General features: G+C 38.6%; 1 protein-coding gene across 1 annotated transcript in view; it reads left to right on the forward strand.

Annotated features, from left to right (window-relative positions):
• NUGGC (nuclear GTPase, germinal center associated) overlaps positions 1 to 25576 on the forward strand; it is a 97665-nt gene extending 72089 nt beyond the window's left edge. The window contains exons 13-18 of the mRNA XM_016428625.2: positions 1784 to 1941; positions 5108 to 5246; positions 8841 to 8949; positions 11446 to 11582; positions 12735 to 12822; positions 25240 to 25576. Of these exons, the coding sequence (XP_016284111.2) occupies positions 1784 to 1941; positions 5108 to 5246; positions 8841 to 8949; positions 11446 to 11582; positions 12735 to 12822; positions 25240 to 25400 (792 nt within the window). The 3' untranslated portion in view covers positions 25401 to 25576. The remainder of the gene's footprint in view (positions 1 to 1783; positions 1942 to 5107; positions 5247 to 8840; positions 8950 to 11445; positions 11583 to 12734; positions 12823 to 25239) is intronic.
• Positions 25577 to 25901: the final 325 nt, after the last annotated feature.

Raw genomic sequence — 25901 nt, forward strand, 5'->3', positions numbered from 1 at the left:
CTAAACCACCAATTGCCTTTTAGATATTTCAAGACATCTTAACTCAACATGTCCAAAAATGAACTTTTTATCTTTCCCTAAAAATATATCCCCTTTCTTCCTTCTCTGGTTCTGTGTAAAACACCACCATCTTTGCAGTCTCTCAGGTTCTGTCTTGGCATTGGTCTGCACTTCTTACTCTCCTTTACCCCATATATCAATCAGCTGCCACATCTTGTTGTTTCTGCCTTCTGCCTTCCCAACACTTCTTGCAGCTAATCCCTTCTCCTCACTCTCTTGTCAGTTCGGACCCTGATCATCTCTTACCTAGATTATTGTGAAAATCTCCCATTTGGCCACTTGGCTTCTTGCCTCACACTACGCTAGCCTAGGCTATTGCCCAAATAAGTTTCCTTAAGCAAAGGTCTGGCAATGAGACTCTCTTATTCCAATGTCTTCCTGCTGCCTCTAGTACATAAACTCCTTTGTTTAGGTTTTAAAGCCCTTTACAACTTGGCTCCAACCTTCTTTTCTAAGATCATTGGACATTGCTCCTCCTACACTCTGCAATCCAGCCAAACTGGCCTTCTCTCTGTTCTTAACAATGCTACTCCATCTCCAATCTGTGTTCAAATATCTTCCCCCCACCCCTTATCCAATGAACTATATTTTGCAACAAAGAATAAAATAGAAAAGATTCGGCAAAATTGACCAATATGTCAACCATATCTGACTATATGCTACGGTCCACACCCATAGTCTTCATCCTCTGCAAAGAAGGGAGAGAGGTGAATTTTGTCACCTTTTCTCTGGGGCCAGCCTTTGGAATTATAATTATACAACACTGGGGCAGCTAGATAGCTCAGTGGATTGAAAGCCAGGTCTGGAGATGGGAAGTCGTGGGTTCAAATATCTAGCTTCGGACACTTCCTAGATATAGCGCCTTGGACAAAGTCATTTAACCCCTCATTTCCCAGTCCTTATTGCTCTTCTGCCTTGGAATTGATATACAGTATTGATTCTAAGATGGAAGGTAAGAGTTAAAAAAAATAATTGTGTAATAATCCATTTCATTTTTTCCATTTATATTGTTGAATTTATGTCTTTTTTTTTTTTAGAACCCTTACCTTCTATCTTGGAATTGATACTAACTATTGGTTCAAAGGCAGATGAGCATCTAAGAGTTAGGCAAATGAGGTTAAATGACTTGCCCAGGGTCACACAGCCAGGAAGTATGTAAGGTCAGATTTGAACTTGGGATCCCCTGACTCCAGACCTGACTCTCTATCCACTGAGCCTCCTAGCTGTAATAATAATTAATTTTAGTTTCTAGTAATAAAAGTATATTTTATGAGGTTTATTAAGGATTATTAGAAATCAAGGATACAAAATAATAAACCATATGCCTAGGGCTGATTAGCCCATTTACATTTTACTCACTACATCTTGCAATCGCCAAGTAGAGGAAGACAGTGTCTTGGAAGGCAGAGAGCCCGTTAAATACTAAATTGTGATCTTGCCCAGGTGGAGACTCAGGTGAGATTATAGGGAATTCTGGGAAGTGCCAAGGACTTCTGGGGATTGAAATCTGGGGTTCAAATCAAAATCCATTTTACATAGTGGCACCCCTGAGTTCTTTTTCAGACAACATTTAATCTACTCTGCAAGTCTTGGGATGGATTTTGGGCCCAAACAATAAGAACCTGACTCTATTTCATACTCACTTTGTTTAACATAGCGCCCAGTTCTAAGGGCTTAATAAATGCCTATTGCCTACCATTTACTTTTCCACTTTCTTTTCCAGAGGAGCAAGGGAAATCAAGGTTTCCATCAGACCCTGAAGGCTGTTTGTCTGAGAGATGGTGTCTATGCCTCCAGGACTCTTGCCAGAATAGACCTGAATGAAGCTATCACTCAGCCTATTTATGACAGTGTAGATCCTGTTTTTGGAAATATTTTCAGGTAAGTGACTGAACAAGGAAATGGCCAAGAACAAGAGAAACCCATCTTTTTCCTTTTAGGAAGCAAAGTCACTAGCTATGTTACAGCAGACACTGCTTGAGAAGTTTTTAGTTTACACCAAGCCATGGAGTGTGCGCCATTTGTAACTTGCTGTGAAGGGCTGGCCAATGGCAAGTCAAGGCTGCCTAGATAACCCAGCCTCCTCATTGATTTTGTTTATTAAACAACCTCTTATAATGAATTAGAGTACAGGCTAAGATGGCACACGGATAGGAAAGTTGTGGTTATCATAACCTTAGAGTTATTTTATAAGAATAGCAGGGCATTAGTTTTCCTATGGATCTGAATCTAATGGAGGGGTTTCCACTGAAGGAAGTGGAACTAAGGAAAATGCATAAGCATTAAAAAAAACAAACACCTTACCTTCTGTCTGAGAATCGATACAAAATATTGGTTCCAAGGCAGAAGAGCAATAAAGGCTAGGTAATGGGGGTGAAGTGCCTTGTCCACAGTCACACAGTTAGGAAGTGTCTGAGGTCAGATTTGAACCCAGGACCTCCTGTCTCCAGGTCTGGTGAGTCACCCAGTTGCCCCACATTTTTAACTAGACTAAAGGTAAAAAGGAAAATGAGCTTTAGTTCTTTATATGCGACAATTCATTATTTTCTGATGAAGAATGAAATGAGCTCCTTAGCAGAACTTTAGGAAAGATATCCTATTCATATAAACCATTCTCTTATATCATATATCATATCACAAAAGTGAAAATGATGCAGAGATGTGTTGGCAGTGCTTGACAACCAGCTCTCCAAAAATGTAGTGCGCACTTTTAAATTTAATCTGCATTGGTAACATTTTTTCCATCACATTCTTAAGTTTAGACAATCAACAAAACAATAAATCAAGCCCTGATTTGTAGCAAGATTCTGAGGTTTAAATTCTTACACAATATTTAGCAATCACCAGTTAGTTTGAGCTGTCTCCAGCACTCTCTTGCATGAATGTAATTTGATTAAATTTTCTACCCCATTCTCTTTTGGTTTCCTCATATATATTAGATACTTTTATGAACATTATTTCAAAAACTGCCATGGGTGTCCCCTGAGTCTTATTCATACAAATATTTTTTTAAAAAGTAAATTAAATGGGGTCTAAGACAGAAGGTAAGGGTTAAAAAAAGTATATTAAATGTTTAGGTCTACAATTTCTCTCTCCTTCCTTTTCTCTGTTCCCCCACTGAGAAAGCATGAAATACAAAACCCATTATAATTATGTAGTCAAGCAAAACAAATTCCTACATTAGCCTTGTGCAAAAAAAAAAATCTTAGTTTGTACTGAGTTATTATTTCTTTCTGGGGATGAATAACATTAGCAAAAAGTTATTAAATACTAATAGAACACTGGGGAAGATATGAAATTTAGATGAGACATCAAAGGGTCTACCCTCATGCTGTTTAGAGCTTAGTAGAGAGGACTAAGACAAGACCACAGATAGCTACAAGGTAAAATTGTGACCGATAAATGCTTTAGAGATTTGTAAAACAAAGTGGTATGTGAGGTCTGAGGAAGAAGCTCATTCCCTTGCTCTAGGGCTGTAGACATCAGTACCAGCCAGGAGCCATCACAACTTCTACCAGTCTTGCACATCGATTTAGATGATGGATCCTAGATTTAGAACTGGGAGGGACTTTAGACATCTCTGGAGCCATTCTCCTTTATTTTTGTTGTATGGTTGTTTTTCAGTCATGCCCAACTCTTTGTGACCCCATTTGGGGTTTTCTTGGCAAAGACACTAGAGTGGTTTGCTATTTCCTTCTCTCATAGCTCATTTTACAGATGAAGAAGCTGAGACAAATAGGGATAAATGACTTGCCCAGGGTCATACAGCTAGTAAGTTTCTAAGTCTAGATTTGAACACAGGTCTTTGAGTTCTGACTCCAGGCCCAGCATTCTAATAACTAACTGTCTGAGATGGACTTTGAACTCAGGACTTTGATGCCTCTTTCATCTAGCTCTGGGAACATGCTTGGTCCTTGACATCCCACCCCTTACCTCCAAGGAGTAAACACTTTGATTATCCCGAGTTCAAGTCAAATCCACTTCATAGAAGCCCTCTATTTAGAAACCCTGTATAAGTCCCTCCTTCCCTTCAAGAGCAGGTTCCTCAGCTCTGGAGAGTTGGGTAGATTCCTGATGTTAGATATCATGTCCCCAATGGATTAGGATATTTCTGATGGCAGCCATGACTACTTAAGGTCATCTAGACAATGCTAAATTTTCCATGGAATAGTGGAGACAGTGCTGGACTTGGAATCAGGAAGACCCAAGTTCAAATTCTGCCTTCTATATTTATTAGCTGTATGATCCTGGGCAAGTCACCAAATCTCTGTCAGTTTCAGTTTCCTCCTCTGTAAAATGAGAATAATGATAGTACCTACCTGATAGGATTGTTGTAAAGATCAAATGGGAGAGCATGTAAAGCGCTTTGCAAACCTTAATGGGCTTTATACATGTTAGCTATTATTATCTCCAAAGATCCTTCAAGGTCAGCAACCCCAAAATGAGCAGGTTCCATTGTGTCAGACCATAGGTTGTGTTTAATCCAGCACCAAGACAATGGGAATCAGGGAACCCTTCCTGGAGGAGGTGACATTTAAATTGAATTTTAAAAGATGGAGAAGGGGACAGTTGGATAGTCAGTGGATTGAGAGCCAGACCCAGAGATGGGAGGCCCTGGGTTCAAATTTGGCCTTAGACACTTCCCAGCTGTGTGACCCTGGGCAAGTCACTTAACCTCCATTGCCTAGCCCTTACCACTCTTCTTCCTTGGAACCAATACACAGTATTGATTCCAAGACGGAAGGCAAGGGTTTAAAATAAATAAATGAATAAAAGGTAGAGAGAGGGAAAGAGGGCATTCTAGGCATAGATTGCATGTATGAAGGTACACAAGCAAAAAGACACAGTCTCCGGATGATTTCATTATGGTATTTATTGGCTTGGTCAAGGAATAATATTACAGAAGGAGGAACGAGTGGCCATACGTGATGGTTTGGGTGATGATTGCTAATGGGTATACTGTACTTACTGTAATGGCACGTCTGTTCTTGGATGCACATGTTGTTAGTTCTTCCTCTCTTGACATCTGTTTGTCATCTCTCAGCAGGGTTGGGAAGGACACCAGTTCTGCACTGATCTTCCACATAGATACTTTCAAGCGCTCCCTGCAAGAGAAAATGGCAGAAGTGATGATAAAAAGAGGGTGGAAATCTGACAGCTGTAAACATAATTTTCTGGTCCAGGAGGTGAGAGCAAAGTTCAATATTCTTGGCTTAGGATTCTGTGTTGCTCAGCAAAAGCTATATGAATTTGAGATACTAAATTCTACACAGGTTGGAGGAAATAACAGACCCTAAAAATTCATCTGAACTGTAAACCAAGACTAATCCTTATCTCAATATGAGATTAGCTGGCAATAAATGCTGTCCCTGTAAATCAGAGATGAGCAACATTTTGGAGAATTGGTCAGAGGGTTCCTTGATCCATAGAAATACTTATAGACTTGTAATAGTTTCTTTTTCTTTTTAACCCTTACTTTCTGCATTAGAATCAATACTGTATATTGGTTCTAAAGTAAAAGAGCAGTAAAGGTTAGGCAGTGGGGGTTAAGTGACTTGCCCAGGGTCACACAGCTGGGAACTATCTGAGGTCAGATTTGAACCCAGGACCTCCCATCTCTGGGTCTGGCTTTCGACCCACTGAGCCACCTAGTCGCCCTGAACCGTTAACATTTTCTTTTTTTTCTTTTTCTTATTTTTGGTTACAATACTCACTTTATTTCCCTTCCTCCCTTCCACCCACCCTTTCTGCAACCAACGCAGAATTTCATTGGGTATCCTTTAACATTTTCAACAACTGTTGTTACATTTTTGTCAGGGTCAGAGAAATGTAGTTGTGGTATAGAGAAAAGAGCCCTAGCCTGGGCACCAAGAGATCTGGGTTGTAGTGTAGACTGTAGATAAGTAGCTGACAGTCATGATATCTCTCTACAGCGTCATTTCCTTGTCAGTAAAGTGAGACCTTTGAACTAGATGACATGAAATTCCTTCCTGGATGCAAAACCAACATATTGTGTGAGGATTAGTTTAAAAAAAATCATAGGGGCCTTAGATCCTAGACTAGCGCTGGTAGGAACATTGGAAGCCCTCTAGTCCAACCACTTCACCTCAGAGTGGCGGAAACTGAGGCAATTAGCACAGAGAAGAGAAGGCTGAATGGGGGGTACCGTGGTTTTCTTCAGATATTTCACCGGATGATATATGGAGCACTACATACGCCTTTTAGGCGATGTGGTCCAATCCTCTCCTTTTACAGATGAGGAGGGTTCTTAGTGCCAGAGAAGTTAGAGGAGCTGATCAAGGTCATCAAGATTGTAAATGCCAGAAGCAGAATTCAAACCTAGGTATTATGAATCCAAATTCTGCCTTCTTTCCACCTTACCCTGTGGGTTGTCAAGCAGAAAAAGAATGAGACCCCCCAAAAGTAGAGCTTGATTACAGAAAAGCAGGTGTTAGGTCAAAATAAGGAAGAACTTCTTACAATTAAGGGTTGCCTGAAAATATATTAGATTTCAGAGCAAAATAGTGAGTTAGGTGGCCATTTGTTGTAAATGTTGTAGTGAAATAAAGAACCTTCCTAGATGGACCTAGGAATCTCCTCAGGACCAGTAAAGCACAACCCTTAAAATGACTAAAAACAAGTATATGAAGGGTAGGGACATGATAAATACAGTCCTAAATCTATCCAGCTATATCTCCTCCCCTTCAATCTATGACCCCCCTTGAGGGGTTTGCTCTTCTGATCTCCTCAAGCCCATCTTATATCATCCTGCTCTTATCTAAAAAATCCCCAAAGCTATCTAACTCTAAACTAATCTACCTACTAGGGATTAACAAAAAGAGGAAAAGGAAAGGACCCACAGGTGAATTTGAGCCCTTACCTAAAAGCCTGGGGTTGGGCTTCACTAGGTAATCCCAAATCCTAGGTGACAATATTTGGATTACTTTGACCGAGAGGATTTCTGGCAGATGGTCCCTGTACCTCAGCGAAAATAGTCCACTCCAAAGTAGATTTTCAACCAAGGAGTCACTAATGTCTCCACGAGATTATGATTACCAAGGGAAAAATCTGTCAGAGCAAAACCTCCTTCCAGCTTAGTGGAAACAGGGCAGAGAGTGAATGCTAGTTAATGCCAGCACAACTCCTACAATCCTCTCCTCAGAATCCTCTTCCAGGGCTTATATCCAAATTCTCCTTTTTTCCTCTTCAAGCTAATCCATAAAATTTACACTATCCTTTACCTACATTCCTACAGTAGATCAGAGATCAATCAATCAGTGAATATTTATTAAGTGCCTATTATGTGCTGGGCACTGTGCTAAGGGCTAGAGATACAAAAGGAGGCAGAAAGTCCCTGGCCTCAAGGAGTTTACAAGATGCAAACAAATATACACAAAGCAAACTCTATCCCAGATAAATAGAAAATAGAGGAGGTAGTACTGCTCTACTAATAGTACTATTGGTATTAACTACCAATAGTACTTATAATAGAAGGAAGGTACTACAATTGGTTGTAGTTGTTGGGGAAGGCTCCCGGTAAAAGATGGGATTTTAGTGAGGACTTCAAGGAAGACAGCAAGTCAGTGGTCAGAGTGGAGAAGGGTTCTAGACATGAAACACAGCCTGAGAAAATGCCCAGGGCCAAGAGTTGTTCATGGAAAAGCCAGGAGGCCAGTGTCACTGGATCAAAGAGTACATATCAGTGAGAAGGTGTAACATGATTCCAAACACAGCATTTATTATTCAATCCTGGAGGCAATGAGAAACCACTAGAATTTAGGGAGTTGAGGATTTCATAGTCAGACCCATGCTTTAGAAAAATCATGTTAGTGGCTGAATGGAGGATGAATTGGAAGATGGAGAGGCTTGAAGAAGGCTAGAGGGGAGGGTGTGATCTGGAGGAGGATCCAGCAAAGGAGACAGAGAAGGAGTGGTCACATTAGTAAGAGGAGAGGCAGGAAACAGAAGTAACCTGAAAACCCAGAAAGAAGAGCTATTTATTGGTCCTCATGTGTGGACAAGGGGTCCCTGTTTCTCAGTTTAGTTGTCCTTGTTTGGTTAAATTCCCTCTAAAGTTGTATTTAGAGCCATGATTTTGATTCCATGATCCTGGCTTTAAGATTCTGAACGGGTCATACACTTGATGGTAATATGAATCTTAAAGGGGGTACCAGACTTTCTCTTCTTAGCCTGGGCAGTTGCACATATTATGATTTAGAATTTGGTGGGTTACCTTTGGCCTGATTTTGCAAAGTTTTTACAGTTATTCTTTCACCTGAAGACAGAGTTTGCCAGGTGTCAGAGTTAAGCTATGGCTCATATTTGGCACTACTTTCTTTAGGTCAACCCTGCTTATTCTAAGGCTGGGCTAAATAATTAAATGGAAGAAGGAAAGAAGGAAAAGTTGCCATTTACACTTATTTACCTATTCCAACAAAAAAGTTTCTCTTTCTTCTCCCCCTTCCCCATTTCCCTCTTAAGGCTTCATAAATATAAAAAGATCAATTTTGAGTGGGTGTCTCATGAGGTAGTGTGTTCCTGAGGAGCAGTGATGACTTTGAATCTTTGATATGTTACTTATCATCTGTGTGATGCTGGCCAAGGCCCTATACTACTCTGAGAATAAGTTTCCTCATATCTAAAACGGGGCGGGGGGGGGGGGTTGGACTAGATGACCTTTGGGGACTTCTTCTAGCCCTTGATCTTAAGATAGATGACTTGTCTGGCACAAAATTTGAATGAACAATTTATTTACATTTTCTAAACATAAATTCTTATAGATAAATGCTATCTTGGGAGACCTGGAAGGACAAATCCTCAGGAAGAAGAAGAGAATCTATGAATCTCTCTGCAGCTCTATTCAGAATGATTTGAAACTATGCTACGAAGGTATAAGCTCATAGGAGCCCAGTTTTCATGTCATACTTTTTTTTTTAATCAACTTCTTTAGACAACTTCTTCCCAGATCACTCTGACAGTTTATTTCACAAATAAAAACCAGACAGTAATAGATGAGCCAACCATCTTGTTTTTTGGCACTTTTTAAAAATTTTTTTAGTTTTAAGGGAATTTACCACTAGAGCTATAACTAGGATGGGGCAATGAGAGCTTTCCCCTAGGGTGCTTGAATTTAGAGGGCTCTGAAAGCACTTTCAGTAGGATAGGAACCACAGAATTTAACACCTATTCTTTAAGAACAACTTGAATGGGAAGCTCACAGATGGCAGACTAGAAGTTCTTCCCCCAACCATTCCTTTTCCTCCTACAGTCCTTTCCCACAAATGAGCCTGTGCTTCATTCTGTGCATCCTGGGTGTGGTAGTTTATGGTACTTGCCTCATACACAGAAATTCCTCATAATGCTCTACTTATACCATGATACCGTGGACTGCTAATATTATACATGCCTTTCCCACAGCTTTGTGCTTTAGTTATTTAAAACACAATTAATTTAAATATGAACAATTGATTATCTAGAACTTGAGAAGTGACTCCCCTCAAATGTAGCAGTGAAAGGGGGATGAACCCTTCACCTACAAATAGCCCCTATCTTTTTTTAATTTAAAAACAATTTAAAGAGATATTATCTATTACATGTAATAATAATTTTTCCACATAAGTTCTCTGAAGTTATAAGATCCAATTGTTTCCCTTCCTCCCTTCCCTCCCAGAGATGTTAAACTCTTCAATCTGGGTTATAGAAGAATTATTGTGCAAAACCTATTTCCATATTGTTCATTGTTGTAAGAGAATACTCACATAAAACCAAAATCCCCAAATAAAAACCCAAATAAACTAACATGAAAAATAGTATAATTTGATCTGCATTCCAATTCTAATAGTTTTCTCTCTGGGGATGGATAGCATTCTTTGTCATAAGACCTTCCGAATTGTCCTGGATCATTGATACATCCCTATCTTTAGAGAGTAGGACAAGTTGATTCTTCCTAATCACTCTCATCTTCATCCTTAATGGCCTGACTTAAGGTCTGATCTTCTCTTGGTATCTCCATCTCTATTTTTCCTTCCCTTTTTCAACTGGTAGTGGGGTCAGGAGGATAGAAAACCCAAAGATCTCTAATACAGTTACTCTCAGCTTAGAGATAATGATCTTAGTTTCTGAGGATTTTAATGCAGGGCTAGGGACTGAGCTCCTCAAAGTTTTTCTTCTCTGCAAAGTTAGAAAGATTGAAATAGACATAATTAACAGATTTCAATAGACTGTGAGCCCCCAGGTGATTCTTTTGATCACAAGGATAGAAAGATTTCCTTGGCAGGTGAATTTGGTGTAATCAATTATCTACAAGTTATTATGTCCTCCCTCTCTCTCATCACACTCTTTATGTAGCAAACACACTAACTCAAAACACATTTAAAATGATCTTGTAATTTTCTAGAAAGCCATTATTAAAAAAGAAAGCAAACCAAAACAACTGGTAAGCAAAATTTAAACACCATAGAAACACTTAGGAATAAGCCTTTCTACCTGTTTTCATGTCCAAATAAAACAGAAATGAGATACAGAGTGGGATAAATTCACCACTGTTTTAAAATATTCCTCAAGTAGTCATAATTGCCACTTCCTGCTCAAAATAAGCCATGTGCCTAGTTAGGTCAAACTCAAAAAGAAAAGAGTGTACCTAAGAATTGCTGAAGAAAGTGTATTGACTTAACCACATATTAACATTGCCTATATTCTGTTATAATCTTATTTATTTTGTAAATATTTCCCAATTCCCTTTAATCTGGTTCTGGCTGAATGAGGGGCTATTCGCCCCCTGTGTTTGACACTTCTGGCTGGGCTCTCTGATTTGGCTGCCATTGCCACCCCTGACTCTCTCCAACTTTCCTTTTCTTTCTCCAGAGGGATTTAAAAACTGCTGCTGTTCTCTAAAGCTCTGTTCTCCACCTGTGATGTTATGATAGCATTGGTTCTTCCTGAGCTGGGAAGAAACATAATTCCTAAGGTCTTTAGTGATTTAGGTCTATTCACAAAGCAGCCAGTCTTAAAGTCTTGCCAGAATGACTGTTGCAAAGATTAAATAAAAAGGGGTGAAAGGAAAGGACTGGACTTGTCTTCTTTAATAATGAGAAAGAATATTTCACAGCTCTTCCACATTGTGAAAGGACCAGGTTGGGTGAGATTAATCAAGAACTATTTATTAAGCTTCAATTATGTGCCAGACATTGTTAGGTAAAGGGGTTAACAAAGATCCCCTTGTTAACAGTCATTATATAAATAAAATGACAGTTTCTCTCCCCACCATTTTATAATCTATTTTCACTGTCATAGAAACAATAATGCCATGTTTTCTGTGATGCCTGAGACAACCCATCAACACTTTTTTTTTTCCCAACTGGGGGGGGGGGTAATTGTTTTCACCAGAGGCTGCTCATATAACTGGCAAGAAAGCCTGTGAGAGAATGAAAGATGCCATCAGAAGAGGTGTGGACAGACAGGTGGCCGAGGGTTTATTCGAAAGGGCCCAAGAAAGGATGAAGACTCAATTCCAGCAGCTGAAGGTATTCTGCATCCTTCTCTTGATTTCCGATTCTAGGGAGGTTCCAGAGTGGTGTTGCTGTTTGGTGGGGAGTGGTGGGATGGTGAGGGAAGTCTAGATGGTTGATCTGAACAGCTTCCAAGACCAAATTCCCATGGTACCCAATGAATCATGGTGGCCAGCTTGCTTTTCCAGCTCTCCTTGCTACCACAATCTGGTTTTGAATACTCGTGACAATAGTCTTAGGAACATCTGCTCCCTGACCCTGTTTCCTTATATCCCACTCTCCTTAAGTGATGATCCCGGCCACATGTCTTCATTTAGAATGGAAGCTATTCTATGTCCAATGATGACAAGCACTTGGGTATAAATTATTTGTAGGTTTGGCATGTAGATGCATGGCAAAGGTAATATGGAGTCTAGCTTTGTCATTTATTCAGCATATGCTTTTTTATGGCATTTATTAAGTGCTTACTCTGTATCAGACACAGTGCTAATTGCATAGACATGGAGTTTAGCTTGTCCAATATACATTCATTCAATAAGCATTTATTAAGTGCCTACTCTGTGCTAGGCACAGTGCTAATTGATTAGAGTACAAAGACAAAAATGAAATATCCCTGCCCTCTAGGAATTTATATTCTCTTGCCTTTAGAACACTATTCTTGCTGATTTGTCTGGGTAGCACTCCTGAGCAGTGCCCTCTATTTACCTAGTTTCAAAACAGACTTCCTTCCTCAATTTATACTTTTCCTGTTCTTAATCTGAGAAGTTCCATTTACTCGAAGTTGGGACTTGAGGATCTACTTTTGAATAGACCATGACTTTAACAGCCATTATTATTTTTTTAACTCTTACCTTCCATCTTAGAATCAATACTGTGTATTGGTTCCAAGGCAGAAGAGTGGCAAGGGCTAGGCAATGGGGGTTAAGTGACTTATCCAGGGTTACACAGATAGGAAGCATCTAAGGTCAAATTTGAACCCAGGATCTCTCATCTCTGGGGCTGGTTCTCAATTCACTGAGCCACCCAGTTGCCCCCTTTAATAGCCATTATTAACAGCCAATACAGTCATTACTAGGTAGTTATCTGCACTCACCCTAGGGATTAGGGAGGCTCATCTGTCTTCTCTTTGAAAAGGAATGTTCTAACAGAATGTGCTGTGTCCCTTAGAATGGAATCATAGAAAAGGTGAAGGGAAGTGTCTCCACCATGCTGATTCTTGCTTCACCCAGAGAAGACCTCTCCAAGGAACTATCAGGTAAAGATATAGAACTTTCTAAAAATGGTTGACATACCCACTAGGAGTGTGCTGGTAAATATTTAACAACTAGAACTCCAGAGGGGGAAAAGGATTGTACGACATACTTTTAAGTTTAATCTGAATTATTAGTACTTTTCCCATCAATCTCTTGAGTCTAAACAATCAAAAAACAATAAATCAAGCTCTGATTTGTAGTCATTTGTAGTCATAATGTAGTCATTACATAGAGATGTAAACGTTCACAGTGGAAAAGAAAAGCTGGTTCTAGCACATCTGCTGCCCCACCATGTCTACCTCTGTAGCTTCTTGCTAAGTAGCGTTCAAGTGAAAGGTAGATCAGGAAAGGTTTCATGCAGAAGATGGTGAATTTAAAAAAGGGAAGCCCAAAGGAGTGTGTTCTGGTTATGTGGATCTGAGGAAACTGCAGAGGAGTTAAATGACTTGTCTGGGGTCACGCACTTCATATCTGAGGTGGGATTCAAACCAAAGTCTTCCTGAATTCAGTATAACATCATTGTGTTCGACATTAAAAATTACAAAATCTTGTGGTTTTTAAAGTGCTTCATAAGAATTGTTTGGGCATAGCTCTGGCAGTTTTAGGGTACAGATTTCTGGGCAGATAGGATTTGCTCTAAGGAGGAGCTATCGGTCTAAACCTGGCATCCAGAGTGATCTTGGTTATTAACGAAGTCCTAGTGTCATTCCCATTGAATAATTCTTCTATATGTAAATGAAGATGACTAGTCTTGACATGTGTGAGGTCTGAATGGCACAGTATTGAGTCCATCCTAATCTCTAGAAAAAAGAGAGCCTGGGAGAGGGAGAAGATGGGGCACAAGAAGACTCAGAACAAGAATGTTGGTGTGTGTGTGTGTGTGTGTGTGTGTGTGTGTGTGTGTGTGTGTTTAGATGTATGCCATTTATGAGGCAAGAAGTACAGGAACTATTTCTTTCATAAATCTTTCATTTTACAGATAAATCACTTGCATATTGCACCCAGGTAGTAACAAAGCAGGGATTCAAATCTGAAAGACTCCATAGAGTATGGTCTTTCTGCTATGCCATACTCTCTCATTAATCAACCATTCAATTAACAAGCACATAGTATGTGCCAGGCACTGTGCTCTGCCCTGGGGATACAAAAGTGAGACAATCCTTGTCCCCAAGGAACTTGCTTTTTATGTAAATTTTCTACTGTTCAGAGAATTAGAATAGACTCCTAGTTTATTTCTTCTTCTTCTTTTTCAGACTCTTACCTTCCGTCTTAGAATAAATACTGTGTATTGGTTCCAAGGCAGAAGAGCAGTACGGGCTAGGCAGTGGGAGTTAAGTGACTTGCCCAGAGTCACACAACTAGGAAGTGTCTGAGACCAAATTTGAATCCAGGACCTCCCATCTCTAGGTCTGGCTCACAATCCATGGAGTTACCAGCTGCCCTCAGTTTCTTTCCTTTTGAGTAGTTCAAAGTTGGTTCAGAAATTAACTTTATTAATGTTATACTTGAGGGCAAGGACAGAGTTTTTCAGGCTGAGAAGGCATTTGCCTTGATGGATGGGGTCACTTCAGGTCCAAAGTCTGGTCCCTAGTTTTGCAGGCTCTGGAACTTGACTTGTTCATTTTCCCCAGAAGCAAACAGGCAGTTGGGGGACAGATTCACACAAGCTAAATTCATAGGAAACAGATTTATGAAAGCAAAATCCCATCTTATCAATTATTTCTCAGTACAAATTAATTACATCAAGCTGGAATACAGCTGTTGTCTGGTCAATGTTGCCTATTCCTAGTAGGAGAGATTTCCTGGGACATCAAATGAATCAGAAGGTTGCTTGGCAAAAAGAGATAAATTAGATGTTTTTAAAGGATGAGCCCTTAAAAACACAACCCTCAAATGATAATCTGATGGATCTTTCTCCCCTGTAAAGTTATTCTTGCCAAGCACATTGCATTAGGGAACTTTCTACCCTCACCTCTGTTCCTATAGTAGAGAATTGTATGTGGAGGATTAGGGGGAGATGAACAAGTGAGAGAGTTAATAAACCTGCACAAATGGAGCAGGTATAGACCAATGACTCTGACAAATTATCAAATGAACAATCAATAGCAGAGTCAAGGATAGAAATTCATGTGATGGGGAGCATTTAGGTGGTTCAGTGGACAGAGGGTCAGGCCTAGAGACAGGAGGTCCTGGGTTCAAATCTGGTCTCAGACACTTCCTAGCTGGGTGATCCCGGGCACTTGTCATGTAAATCCCATTGCCCGGCCCTCACTGCTCCTCTGCCTTAGAACTCATACATAGTATTGATTCTAAGATGGAAGGTAAGGATTAAAAAATAAAAAGAAATTCATGTCATGCTAGATTTGATCCAAAGGTAGGAGCATATGGTCTGAGTTTAAGAGTAACAGGTCCAAATCCAAGCTCAGTAGGGTTGGGAGTGGTCCACATAGAGCAGGGTTGGGAGAATAACACAGAGGGAGGAGTTTGGTACTTAATGGAAGAAATAAACTTGGGGCAGCATGATTTTATGGTGGTGGGTGGAAGCCACATCCCCTTCCCACTCAGCTGAAGGAAATGGTAAAATATTGCATCTATACAGACTAATTCTTTCCTGCCCAATTATTTTTCTTATCAAGTATACAACAACACACTTACATTTTCATAACACTTCAGTTGCTTCACTAAACTAACTTAACCTACTTACTAACAATTTGTTTGTTTGTTTTTTTCATATAAAAGAATTTTAGGCTATATTTTTATTTATCACTTTACACTGGTAGTCTCTGGTATGTGTACTCAATAGAAACCAAAGAATTTTGTACACTATTTTTTTGTACAATAAAAGATAAAGTGTGCATCAAATATGCATGTACATGACAATATTGTACAGTATTTACAATTCAGATATCACCATGAAATTCTGTATTATCTATATACAATGAAAATTTCTCAGAAACATTTGGACTATTTCTCATAATCACAATTTTAGTATTATAGAAAAAAAGTTTTCAGTAATCACTTGATGCCTTGTTATCTTTCAAGGATTTTGATTAGCTTATCCAGCACTTGATATCCTTCCTGATCAGAAAAAAAAATGGTGCCACTGTTTCATTTAGCACCCAGTAGTGGTGACAGCGATTTGCCTTGATCCAGATACTGATATAGTCATAGCTATACCAATACCTATTGACAGATATATGTACATGTACAAAGACATTCAATGTTATCTGGAAATCTTCCTCCTCTTGGGTTTTGGAGGCTTCACTTGTCTCTCTCCCTATGGGATTTGGTGAACATTCCCAGATATTTTGTCCAGTTCACTCATGGCCTCATGAATAGCAGCTTCTAAATGGTTGTTTAGCTTTCCACTCTTTCTGTTCCTCTTCCGGGCTTGACTGTAGACTTCCAAACCTTTGGTTAGTGTCTTCAACTTCTCGGGCTCCACCTTCCCTTCCTCAGTGTTTTGTTGACATGAATTGTGAACTTCTTCTTCTCGTACTAATTTGCCAGGCCATGAATACTAACTCTATTTGTGATGGAGTTTAGAGATGACCAAATGGCGCAGGATTAAAACCCTTGCCCTACACCAGGGATTCTTCTTCTTCTTCTTTTATTTTTTTTATTTAAAGATATCTTATTTTCTCAATTATATGTAATAACAATGTTCAGCATGTGTTTTCTGAAATTATAAGATCCAAATTGTGTCTTTCTTTCCTTCCCTCCCCCTCCCAGAGATGATAAGCAATTTGATCTGGGTTATACATATATTTTGTATTTTTGTGTAAAACATTGGTCATTGTTGTAAGAGGATATGCATATAAAGCCAAAACTCCCAAATCAAACCATAAATAAATAAATAAATGTGAAAATTAGTATGCTTTCATCCGCATCTGACTCCAACTGTCCTTTCTCTGGAGATGGATAGCATTCTTTGTTGCAAGTCCTTCAGAACTGTCCTGTCATTAGTGATTCTTAAACTTTTTGTGCGTCATGGATGCCTTTGGCAGTCTTGTAAAGCCTGTGTAACCCTTCTAAGAATAACATTTTTAAATGTATAAAATAAAATACAGAGGGTTACAAAGGAAATCAAAGCTCAGTAAATACTAAGATGCATTTTTTCCCCTCCTATCTAAGTTCATGGACTCTGTGAAATCTATCCACAGACTTCTTAGGGGCCAATGTGCCCCAGGTTCAGATTCTCTACCCTAGATTAAAACTCTCACTAGTGAATTTTGTTATTTCTAAACAGACTGGTAGCGAGCTACCAGGGACCTTGGAATAGTCTTCCCTACCACTCCCAGGCAAGGTTGGGGAGGGCCTGGGTAACTGGTAGAGCCCTCATGAGAAAGTCATGCTCTGAGCTGGCCCCAGTGGGTGGAGACCCTTATGGTTAGGGAAAATCAATTCCACCCACTCCCCCAAAGAGAAGGACATGTATGTGTGTGAAAAGTGTTGCCTATGGGTTCCCGTTCTTCCCTGGGTTTATTTAAGAGATGTCACGGCAGCAATGCTGGTTAAAAATGAGAGTCTGAGAAATTGGTGCCTGGGGCAAAAGAACTATAATTATGATGAGGTGGTTTGTGGATTGATACTGTGTGAAAGGAGTCATTTGGGAGAAATAAGTCTATGTATGTGGGGAGAGAGTGAAAGAGTGTCCAGGAAACTTGGAGTTCCATGCCATCTCAGCTAATTGGATTCTTTTCATTATCTTTTCATCAGTCTTCCACAGAAGATCTACTGGGCATGTCAGAAGACTTCCTTTCAATCTTTTAAAATTCTGTGGCTAACAGGAGAACTTTTAGATGTTTCATTTGTCATAGCTTGTCCTTGCCCCATGGCAGATCCACCCCCTTTCTGAGTAATGCATGTTATTTATGTTTAACAAAAGTTAAACTTTTCCCATGCAAGTCATTGTTACTAATGTGCTGTACCCTACTTTCACCCACCATATGTCTTTCCATTGCTGTCTGGATCATCTGCCATTTTGATTCTTTGGAGAATATAATACCAGTGGGACAATGCTAGTGTTATAAAGATGGGTTTTTATAGCAGGAAGTGGCTTTTGGATTATTAAATATATTGCACAATTTCCTAAATGGGATCCAGCCCAATCTCCTCCTACCATTAAATGCTGGCCTCAGCTCATGTTCCATCTGCAGTGCCTATTCAATATAAATGTACTAGTGGATTACTTCAATGGGTTGTCCATCCCACTGCATGTCACAATCTATGCAACACAGATTCCTAATCAGCTTTATTGTTCCTGTATGTGTGTGGATATCATTGAAAAGACCCAATAGTGTTCTGGGGCTTGTTGTCAATGTCGTAATGGTATCTATAAAGAGGTGCCTCTGGAGAGGGTCTCCCTCCCTAGAGAATCCCTCTTCCCTGTGAACTTGAATCTTGACACCCTCTGAGATGCTAATAAACGCCTTTGGTCAGTTTATGTCTCTCTGTTGGATAACATTCTGAAAACTCAGTGGATTGTTTAACAGAATTATTTCTATGGTCACATATGTCATAATAAGCTTTTTATGATCTTCAAATAGATATGGCACTTATGTGATGATATCCTTTCTAGTAGAGGCATCAAATATGTGGCCCATGGGAAGACTCCATCTTCCCGAGTTCCAATCTGGCTTCAGACAATTACTGTGTGACCTGGGCAAGTCACTTAACTCTGCTTCAGTTTCCTCACATGTAAAGAGAGCTGGAGAAAAGGAAATGGCAAACCACTCTAGTATTTTCTTTACCAAGAAAATCAACCTTCCTCCCTCCCTCTCTCCCTCCCTCCATCTCTCCCTCCCTCTCTCCTTTCTTCCATTCCCTCCTTCCTTCCCTCCCTCCTCTCTCTCTTCCTTCCTCTCTCTCTTCCTTCCTTCCTTCCTTCCTTCCTCCCTTCCTCCCTTCCTCCCTCCCTCCCTCCCTCCCTCCTTCCTTTCTTCCTTCCTTTCTTCCTTCCTTCCTTCCTTCCTTCCTTCCTTCCTTCCTTCCTTCCTTCCTTCCTTCCTTCCTTCCTTCCTTCCTTCCTTCCTTCCTTCCTTCCTTCCTTCCTTTCCTTCTTTCTTTCTTTCTTTCTTTCTTTCTTTCTTTCTTTCTTTCTTTCTTTCTTTCTTTCTTCCTTTCTTCCTTTCTTCCTTTCTTCCTTTCTTCCTTTCTTCCTTTCTTCCTTTCTTCCTTTCTTCCTTTCTTCCTTTCTTCCTTTCTTCCTTTCTTCCTTTCTTCCTTTCTTTCTTCCTTTCTTCCTTTCTTCCTTTCTTTCTTTCTTTCTTTCTTTCTTTCTTTCTTTCTTTCTTTCTTTCTTTCTTTCTTTCTTTCTTTCTTTCTTTCTTTCTTTCTTTCTTTCTTTCTTTCTTTCTTTCTTTCTTTCTTTCTTTCTTTCTTTCTTTCTTTCTTTCTTTCTTCCTTTCTTCCTTTCTTCCTTTCTTCCTTTCTTCCTTTCTTCCTTTCTTCCTTTCTTCCTTTCTCTTTTCCAGTTACATATAGAAACAATTTTTGACATTTTAAAATTCAGATTTTTCTCCCTTTCTCCCTTCCTGAAGTGGTAAATAGACGGATGTAGGTTATACCTTTTAAAGTAGAGATTTCAAGAGCATTTGCTGGGGATATTGTAAAGAGGCCATTTTGTATGAAGAAAGTAGTTATCCTACAGGTTCATGTTTCTACCAGTTGTCTTTGTTGTGATTTCAGGTCCCATTTTGTAGTGCTATATTAGTGAAAGCCAGCAGGTGGCATTTGAAGCTTGAACTTCCTCTCTTAGCCTTTTGGGTGTTCCTAGATTTTGTCTTTTTAATCTAAGCCAATGAACAAATTCCCACAATAACTTATCACACTCTTGATTTGTGCCCCCATCCACATAGATTCCAGTCTTGTTTTCCTTCTCTGTGTAGCCTCCAAAGATTTCACTCAATCAAGAAGTTATGCAAAATGCTTTTATCGTAGGTAAAACAAAATAAAGTGTAACTGTATGCTTCAAGGTGGTGGACCACAGGTGACCTTGGCATAGTTGACTTCTCCTCTGACCTGACCCTGACTTCATCAGGTTTCTTTGCTTTTGTATAGGGAGGAGATGCAGATGGTCCTTTAGGACTTTCTTAATGGATGGGTATTACCATGTGGTTTTGATATTAAGGTGACCAGGTGAAGGGAAAACCCTCTGACCATGTTCCACTTCTCTCCACCATCACATATGGTCAGTGGAAATCTTCACCAGTCAAATGAAACCTACAGTCTTATACTTTAACCACTGACCCTGGGAAAATTTCCAAGACTGGGAATTTCCCACATGGTCCAGCTTTCTTAATTTCTCCTCCCAAAATGTCAACAATATGGTTGGAAGTTTGAGAGTGAGTCAGCTACTTGGTACTTCCATGGGCTAGTTTTGTGAAATTCTATCCTTACCTTCCCACCCTGGTTCCTCATGTTGTTAGATGCTTAAAGCATTTCCCAGGATTATGGATTTACTCTAAGAGAACAAATCATTAAAAAAGAAGGAACCAAAATGAACACTGAAAAATACTGTACTTGTCCTTTTAAAAATCCTGCCAATTAGTAGGATGTGAACGAGTTTTCTGGAAGCTCAACAAAGACTTATGCCATCTTGTACTTCAATTTGTGTTTGACAGCTAAAGAGCTAGAAAAATGCAAGGAAAATGTACAACTGCTTTCAACAACAACAAGAACTACATGATTTGAATCCTTCAACCTGGGAAGGGATTGAAATTAAAATGTATAAAATTAAAAGAAAGATTTTGTAGGCATGAGAAATTGGGTGTGTAGATCAGTAGTTGATGTGTTTTTGGCTTAGGTAATGCTATCAGAGAGCTTTTCTATCCTTCTGGAATCTTCCTCTATTTTGAGACATTTTGAAAATTGTTACCTCTAGAATAAAAGCCAATTCCTTTGTTTGACAAGTGAAGCTCTTCCCTGTTCACTTTTCTAGGCTTATTCCACATTATTCCTCTTTATTCCCTCTACATTCCATTCTAGCTTCCTTGTTCTTTATAGATAACATTCTGTCCCCTGTATCCGTGCCTTTCCATGGTCTGTCTCCCATATGTAGGATGAATTTTTTCCTCACCTCAGGGCAGTTAGGTGCCATAGTGGATAGAATGTTGTGCCTGGAGTCAGAAAATCTTGAGTTCAAATCTGACCTCAGACATCTACTAGCTATGTGACCCTGGACAAGACACATAGCATCTATTTGCCTCAGTTTCCTCGATTATAAAATGAAGGGTAATAATGGTACTGATTTTGCAGGGTTACTGTGAAGATCAAATGAGATAACAGTTGTGAAATACTTAGCACACTTCCTGACACATAGTAGTAATAAATAAATAAATAAATTCTTGGTTCCTTCCTTCCTTTGCCTCTTAGAATCTCTAGCTCTTCAGTGCTCAGTCCAAATGTCATCTCTTACATGAGGCTTTTTAAATTCCTCTGCTTTTATACTTTATATTAACCTTGCATATATTTTTATTTACTTATAGATGTATGGGTTATTTCTTCTGAGAGCGTAAGGAGAGCGTAAGCTCCTTGAGGAAAGGGACTATATCACTTTTGCCTTTGAATTCCCTGCACATAAGTCAGTATCTGCTGCTTAATAAATGCTTATTGGTTGATTGTTTTCTGAGTACTTTTAAAATTGTACAATTTCAAGTATAGACTTCATCTGGAAAAAATACTTAATTTGGAGACAAAGAACTTGGGTTTAAATCCTGGTCCTTTTCCATATTAACCTTTTACTTTGGTCAAATTGGGCAAGTTTTATTAATAATAACAATGATTAATAATTAATTCTAATATCAGTAATATAACTATTAACAACATAATTAAAATATTAATACAATAAACCAATCAATTATAGTGTTGATATATCAATCATAATAATAATCATTATTAGCTATAAATAATAATGATTTTAAAATCTCTATGGCTCAGACCCTGAGAACTTCTGATTTGGCTTATGTCTTCCTCTTTGGGTTCTTCCCCAGGCCCTTGAAAGTACTCTAGGCTAAAAGTAAACAATTAAACACAGAACAGGTTTATTAAAAGGCATGAAAAGAGCAGAAAAAGGGCTCATTTCCAAGCCCCATTAGCAAGGAAACAGTTACAGCTCCACAAAATTTATAGACTAACAAATTAAATCCCTAATTCATGTGTTGCTATGGCCAGTCTGTTGTCAGCTTTCTTTTCATTCTCTCTGGAATCTCCATTGCTCCAGAATTTTATGCCTGTGCTGCTTAAAGCTTCCATTCCTCATGGCTGTCATTCCCAGTTGCCCTTTATTTTCTTTGTGGCTACTTTCCTTTATAAGTCCCTGATCAGAGCTTTGTTTACTCCGGCACGTGTGTCCTTGGCTCCTCTTCAAACTTCAAAGAACCTTCAAAAGAAGCAGCTTCTCCAAAGGAAAGGAAGAAGCAGACCCTACTTCTTTTGAAGGTTCTTCCCTGATGTTATGCTTTTATGGAACCAATTAACAGAGTTAGGCCAGGTATATCTGGTTATCATAGAACTTTTTTTTTTTGATGATGATGAGCTAATATTTATTTAGAACTTTAAGTTTTACAGAGATCTTTAAATTTGTTACATCATTTCCACCTCTTAATCAATCTATGTGGTAGTTGCTGGAAACATTAGATTAATATGCTGAATTTATACTCACCTAAGAAAAATTTTGACTGAGCAATGTAAAGGATACCATAATTTTAAAGAGAGGAATAGGATCCAGGAGTAGGTTGCTGTTATGGTTTAAGGACTGAAGTGTCAAGAGTAGAGATACTTGGATTGTTTCCCTCCTTTATTCCTTCCCCCCCTCCCAAGAATGTCAAGCAATTCAATCTGGGTTATACATGTATTATAATACAAAACCTATTTCCATATCATTCAGTTTTGTAATTAGATTATTTTTTTTCTTGTTTACACCTGGTTTATTCTTTGATTTAATTGATTAACTTAATGTAGACTCCAAATAAGCTTCACTCATACATAAATGAGGAAACTGAGTCCAGGAAAAAGAAGACTTTCTTTAACCCCCAAAGGACACATAGTGGCACTCAAATCTAGAGTTTAGGTCTTTTGGCTCTCATTCAGTATTCTGTGTAGTATGCTATTTAGGTTAGAACACCCAGCAAAAATAATTCCTGGGCCAGGAAAATATGGATAGTTAGATATTGATGTTGTTATTGTTGATATTGTTGTTGATGTTGTTGATGTTGTTGTTGTTGTTGATGTTGATGATGATGATGATTGAATTTGGAGTTGGAGGTTTTCCTTCCACTTGAACCTTTCTGATCCTTCCCACTGTAATAATTAAAATTTTCTTGGCAATTGTCTCCAACCTCTTTCACCCTTCCATTGTATTGGTCTTCTCTTCCCCTTCCCCCATGCACTTCTTTATGAAATATAAAATTACCCATTTTACTTCTTTCCCCATTTCTCTTAGTATTATCCTCTTTTCCACCCACCCCTGGTTTGTGTGTATATATATATATATATATATATATATATATATATATATATACACACATACATACATATATAGATATACATACATACATACATATATACATTTTATCTTATACAGTTTGTCACTGTTCCCTCTAAGTATACTTCTTCTAGCTACCCTGATGATAACAATTTTTAAGAGTTACCAATATCATCTTTTCTTATAGGAATAAAAATCATTTGAACTTATTGGGTCCCTTAAAAAAAGATTTGTTTTTGTTTTTCCCTTTCTTAATTACCTTTTGGTGATTCTCTTGAGTTCTGTGTTTGAGCATCAGATTTTCTGTTTAAGTCAAGTCTTTTCTTTATGAATGATTGGAACTCTTCTATTTTATTAAATAACCATACTTTACCCTGCAAGAATATAGTAAAATTTGTTGGGTAGTTGATTCTTGGTTGTAGACCCAGTTCCCTTGTTTTCCAGAATATCATATTCCATGCCTTCTGGTCCTTCAATGTAGATGCAGCCAGGTCCTGTGTTATCCTAACCGTGGTTCCATGATATCTGAATGGTTTCTTCTTAGCAGTTTGTAGTATCTTTTCCTTGGTCTGGTAGTTCTTGAATTTGGCTATAATATTCCTGGGCATTGTCAATTAGGGATTAAATGCAGGAGGTGATCTGTGGATTCTTTCAATCTCTACTTTTCCCTCTTGTTCAAGAATATCAGGATGGTGCTCTTTGATAATTTCCTGTATAATGATGCCCAGGCTTTTTCTTTCATAATGATTTTCCAGTAGTCCAATAATTCTTAAATTGTCTCTTCTGGATCCCTTTTCTAAGTCTGTAGTTTTATCAGTGAGGTGTGTCATATTTTCCTCCGTTTTTTCATTCTTTTGATTTTGTTTTATAGACTTGCTGCCTTGTGAAGTCATTTGCTTCTAGTTGTTGGATGCAAATTTTTAACACTGAATTTCATCTCTGGCTTTTTGGTCATCCTACTTCTTCTGGACTGTTTTTCTTTGTAGGTCATCTTTCACTTTCTTTACCTTGTTTTCAAGCTGATCAATTCTGGCTTTCAAGACACTATTTTCTTGTTTTAGTTCATGTGCCTCTGTTTCCAGATGACTTATTTTGCTTTTTAAGTTCTTTCCCCAATTGTCTTCAGCCTCTCTTAATTGTTTTTTTGAATTGTAGATATCAAGAGTGAATACAGAGAAATGGAAAAGTTGTATAACAGCCTGAGAGAAATTGCAGAGAATGTAGTGATAAGGAGGAGAATACAAGAATTTCTTATGAGAATGTCACCAAGAAAAGTTGGCTACCCAAGAAACTCAACTCTGATTCACTGCTGTTTATTGCACTGAGGCTATATGGTCAAGAGTCATAACAGAGAGGCAGGCAAGGATGAAGAGAGGCTTCTGAGATTACCTCCTGTATGCACTGTATTGCATTGAGTTGAGATATATGTTGTTAATATGTATATGATATATATACAGATCATATGACATGTTTATATTTACATTACTCCACAGGTGTATTTAGTTAATTGTAGTTAATTGCATATTGTCTTCCCCATTAAAACTTGAATGATACTTGTTTTTGTCTTTCTTTGTGCCCCTAAATTTACTTGCTTTTGATTTGTATTTGATCTCATTTTACTTGAACATTATCCTCTTGTCAGTTTAAATCAGTCATTCCTGACTCTTATTAGCATAGCCAGTTATTCAATAAACATTTATTAAGCACTTTTTATATACCAGGTACTATGCTAAAGACTGAGGCGGCAAAGAAAGACAAAAAACAAGTATCATTCAAATTTTAATGGGGAAGAAAATTCTTGACCATATAGCCTCAATGCAATGAACAGCAGTGAATCAGCATATTCCTTTACAAAGATTCCTAATGGCCATCTGTGACAAAATTAAACTTTGAAAAGGCAGCTAACTCCTTCTTATGTTTTGTTCTTTTGTAGATGTCAAGAGGGAATACAGAGAAATGGAAAAGTTGTATAACAGCCTGAGAGAAATTGCAGAGAATGCAGTGATGAGGAGGGGAATGCAAGAATTTCTTATGAGAATGTCACCAAGAAAAGTTAGCTACCCAAGAAATTCAACTCTTGTCCTTTGTGATTAGGCTGTAGGATTTAGAAATTGAGCCTGAAACCAACGGAAACATTGATGTTTGTATATTTAGATATCAGAATATAATTTTTTCAGCCTTCCAGTCAAGATATCTTTTGGCAATTGGGATCTTTTTTTGGGGGGTCTGTGTTCCTCAATAAACATAATTTTGTTTTGAGTGTAATTAAACATCTGTTCTTTGTTCCAGCTTTGACACTAGCATATTGTTGGGTTAGGGTTGAGCAAGCATCACTGAAAAAGAGGTAGGGTTTTATGATAAAATGAGGGCTAACCTGAGAATTGGGAGACTGGATTTCTGTTCCCACCTTTGCCACTGATGAACTTAGCCAAATCATCACCTTGGGGGCATCCTTTATGTATTGAAAGTGCTAGGCTGATTAGCTCATCTCCAGGATTCTTTCCAGCTCTGACCTACAAGTATCCTAAAGTTTATCCCTTCTCTCTGCTTTGATTTCTTTCCCTTCTAAAAGGCACAGGCAGGGTTCTGATGAGC

This window comes from Monodelphis domestica, chromosome 1 (genome assembly GCF_027887165.1).
Source record: "Monodelphis domestica isolate mMonDom1 chromosome 1, mMonDom1.pri, whole genome shotgun sequence".
Classification (NCBI taxonomy): domain Eukaryota; kingdom Metazoa; phylum Chordata; class Mammalia; order Didelphimorphia; family Didelphidae; genus Monodelphis; species Monodelphis domestica.